At 31.3% G+C, this 4,019-nt stretch overlaps 1 protein-coding gene across 1 annotated transcript; it reads left to right on the top strand.

The window, feature by feature from the left end:
• Nucleotides 1-827: 827 nt before the first annotated feature.
• LOC111614977 (START domain-containing protein 10-like) lies at nucleotides 828-3,285 on the top strand. Its single transcript, XM_023356348.1, has 6 exons — nucleotides 828-1,149; nucleotides 1,921-2,068; nucleotides 2,267-2,370; nucleotides 2,461-2,578; nucleotides 2,720-2,772; nucleotides 2,858-3,285. The coding sequence occupies exons 1-6, from the start codon at nucleotides 919-921 to the stop codon at nucleotides 3,080-3,082; spliced, it is 879 nt and encodes a 292-aa protein (XP_023212116.1). The 5' UTR covers nucleotides 828-918; the 3' UTR covers nucleotides 3,083-3,285.
• The last annotated feature ends 734 nt before the right edge of the window (nucleotides 3,286-4,019 follow it).

Here is a 4,019-nt window from a genome sequence, read left to right as displayed (position 1 = left end):
GAAAAAAGCTACTAAGCATTTTGCATTTATTTCGTAATACTTCGCGTAATCTTCGGTTGATCAATGTTAAAATTTCTCCATGGACCATCCAAATTTTCTCGCGGACCATCGGTTGCCGACCGTCGATCTGCCTCACCGAGAAGCATGTGGCGAATCGGAAAAACAGTGCTGAAATCTAATTTATAATATAGAAAATAAAACATCCCGCTTTCTCTTAATCATACGTTTGGTTTAATGTAATATGACAACGCAACACGAGGGCGATCTAAGAAGGTACGACTTTCTACAAGAAATTTGTTTCTATTTAGATTTTTGATTTGATTTTATTCGTTTACGGCAATGCGACATAAAATATGACAATCTGATGAGGGGAGAATTCATCACGACAGGTCTTTTACGGGGAAACTGACAATTAAAATAATGACGTTACTTTCGTTTTTATAGTTTAAAATTCTGACATTTGCAGTGTTAATAAATAAGAAAATGGCGCATGGCGGAACGAAAAATTAATCTATTTTCTAATCTGCCGAAGATTTTTTTGTATTAAGTCGGTCTAAATTACACTTTTATAATATTAAAAATTTAAAAAATCACAATGCATTTGGTTTAATGAACCAAATACGTCATACCAAATACATTTCATTACGTCAAATTTACATAAACAAACATTTTCAGATAAAAATATGAAATAAAAATAAATATATTTAAGACTTTTTGAAAAATATTATTATTATTATAAACAAAAATTAAAATAATTAAAAATATTTACCGTTTAGTGTAGCGGTATACCGAAATATTCCAGGTTAGGTTCAATTGGAGTAACGTCAAGGACGACACGGCACCGGTAGCGAAGTGTAGTTGACAGGTGACAGTGATGGAGTTCGGTCGATATTCGTGAATTTCGGACGAAAGTCGATCATGTCGAGAGATTCGAAGGGACGTAAGGATGTTATATCGCCGAAACCATCGAAAAAGAACCAGCAGAAGCTGACGATGGAGATAGGAGAGGTTAGAGTTGCGGAGGATAAGGATTTCGAGCAGTTGAAGAAGTTAATCGACTTGGAAGACGGTTGGAAGTCGGATTATAAGAAGAAAATGACACAAGTGTGGACGAAATCGACCCAGCAAACCAATATCAAGATAATAAAGGTAATTTCCGTCATAAAACAAATATATCTAATGCTTAATTATAGGAATAAAAACACATTTGACTGGTAAATTATCTTAAATATACAATAATTCATGCATACAATTTAAAATTTTAATATTACTTTGGTACATAAACACAAAACTTGTGACATGGATAAAGGAAATGAAATTTCTTATCATTTGGCTGCATGTAAACAGCTTAATGGTCCATGGAAAGCTTTGTCTTATCACTTCTGATAAAGTCTTGGGTAATTTAAGAATTTTTTTCTATATTAGACAATGATTATATCATGGAGAAACAATTCTGATGATTAATTTTAAAAAATTCCAATATGTTTTCTTATTTATTTTGTCGGATTTGTATCTAGAACTGCTGGCGAAATGAAATTGCACTTTAAATTTTAACATTATTATATTATTATTGTTGTTTTCTCTTACTTGAATGGAAGATGTTTTATACCTCTAAACTTATTGTAACTTATGATATTCGAAGGAGAAAAATAAATACGTAGACGCGGCATTTCTCGATAATTTGATGATTAGCGGGAAAAATTTCTCGACCGTTCTGTGATTAAGTTAAAAATTATCGTAAAAGCGTATAGGGATGAGTTGCGGGTATTTTGTTCGGATTTGTCTAGATTTTAAATTAACTCTTCGTCCGATTTAGTTACCTTGTGTATAAATTGACAATTATTTTAAAATTTCTAAATGCTGTTGAACTGAAAAAAGGATTATAAAAGTATTATTAAATTAATAATTTATTCTTTGCAGCTGAAGACCATTTATACAGATGTGTCACCTGCTCTGCTGTTTGACGTGCTGTTAGACCCAGATTATAGAAAAATGTGGGACACTCATGTGGTGGAAAGTTATGATATCGGTTGTCTCAATCCTAATAATGATCTCGGTTATTATGCAGGTAATGGTTATTATTATTCGTGATCCAGTTTTTGAAAAAGTATATTTAAATATGTTTCGTAGATGTTAATATGTATGATACTTGATAATTTAATTTCTTGTATTAATTGTAGCTCTAAAGTTATTCAGATTATCATTATTTTAAATGTTTAAATGGTGCAGTAATAAGATTTCAATAAAAGTAAATTATATATTACAGTTAAATGTCCTTCTCCACTCAAAAACAGGGATTTTGTCTTGTTACGGTCGTGGCTGGTGACAAAAAATGAGCACATGCTGATAAATCATTCTGTCTACCACGACGTAAGTAAAGGTTAATTTGAGTTAATAATAGAAATGATAACAAAATATTTGTAGGCAGCCGAGACAATTTTTTGTGTTTAATTATTTTAGTCGGCTCCTCCGAAGAAGGGATTCGTTCGTGGCATCTCTCTTCTGACGGGATTTGTCATCAGACCAGTTAAAGATAATGGTTGTGAATTGAATTATGTAACACAGTGTGATCCTAAAGGTGAAATTATTTTTCACTTAATTATTTAAAGTGATTAAACATAGATAAATCACTAAACACATATTCGTATAATTACATTAGTCTTTAGTTAACTATTATTTATTGATGTTCGTCTATTACATTATGTAATAATTAATTCAGGTTCATTACCAGTGTGGATGGTTAACAAGTTAACACAGATATTTGCACCAAAGGTAAAATTTTTCGACAATGTTTTAATTAATAACAACATGCAAAGTTTGTATTATTAATTGAAGGTGACTATTTCATGTTAAATAGATGGTAAAGAGGTTGCATAAAGCCTGCGTGGGATACGACTCCTGGAAAATAAAGAATAATCCGAACTTCAAGCCGTGGATCAATCCGGAACAGATGATGTTACCCCGCATTGACATGGCTTGCTGCATGAGAAACGAATTACAAAGATCCACGGAATCCATAGACGAAAGCAACCTGGAAGAGTCGTGCGAGAAGGAAGACTTGTCCGACGACGACGACTCGTAGAGGCAGACGCGTTCCGATCGGTTCAGACGTACAAGTTTTAAATCCCTAAAAGTAACAGTTAAAATATTCTATTGTTATGTTTTATTAAGATTATAAATTAAGCAGAGGGGTTAAGGTTATCCTCTGAAATGGTGCTTTTTTTCCAAGTGCTTTTGTATTAATAAAAAGCATCTGTATTACACAATTGTTAATATATATAAAAAGAAAGTAGGATGAGAAAGAGAGAGAAAAGGCACTATTTGAAGATTATCAAATGCCATTTTAAAATATAATTATTTTTAATAACATTCAGAACTTTTAAGAATTGTTATTTATAATTGTCGAAATGATGGAGGGAAGTCTTTCGAAAGACCAATGCCGACTACAATCAAAAAACACTATATCAAAACTTGAAACTTTCAGTTCTATTTTTTGATATATGCATAAGTTCTAGCTACTCGAAATATATTAGATACGTAACAAAGTCTAGTCATTACAATCGTGATGTTTTCAAATTGTTTGAGATATTTAGCTTATATATATAATAAATATGTATATGTATTCAATTATACAGAAAACTATAGCAAACTTTGAACAATATTTGAATGTTTATTATAGAAGAAAAAAAAGCCAAATAGTATTTTATCATGATTTCCTATAGATATTTTCAATTGATTAAAAGAATTATTTACAGGTGTTTACTGACTATATCAAATTTTTGTGCTTCCAATAAAACTTTTACAGATGCTCAATAAAAACAGTCTTTATCATTTGTCTAAAAGTTTGACCTTTCGACATCGCTTTGACCGATAAAATTTCCTTTTACTTTTATATAACCGTATTTATTTACCGTTATCATGTTGACTTAAACTGCTCAACGTCTCCGTTCGCTCGAAACGAAACAAACATTGCTTCCGGGCGCAACTAGAGAGTGAAAGAAATATAAATATTTAACTTC

This window comes from Centruroides sculpturatus, unplaced genomic scaffold, assembly GCF_000671375.1.
Source record: "Centruroides sculpturatus isolate CEXI.00-Female unplaced genomic scaffold, Cexi_2.0 scaffold2259, whole genome shotgun sequence".
In the NCBI taxonomy this organism is placed as follows: Eukaryota; Metazoa; Arthropoda; class Arachnida; order Scorpiones; family Buthidae; genus Centruroides; species Centruroides sculpturatus.
This window is presented reverse-complemented; position numbering and strand designations above follow the sequence as displayed.

Excerpts from the sequence above, each read along its gene's own strand:
- LOC111614977 (XM_023356348.1), top strand. The coding sequence starts at position 919 with ATGTCGAGAGATTCGAAGGGACGTAAGGATGTTATATCGCCGAAACCA. Across the intron at positions 1,150-1,920 it reads CCAATATCAAGATAATAAAG|CTGAAGACCATTTATACAGA; the intron begins GTAATTTCCGTC and ends TATTCTTTGCAG. Across the intron at positions 2,773-2,857 it reads CACAGATATTTGCACCAAAG|ATGGTAAAGAGGTTGCATAA; the intron begins GTAAAATTTTTC and ends CATGTTAAATAG.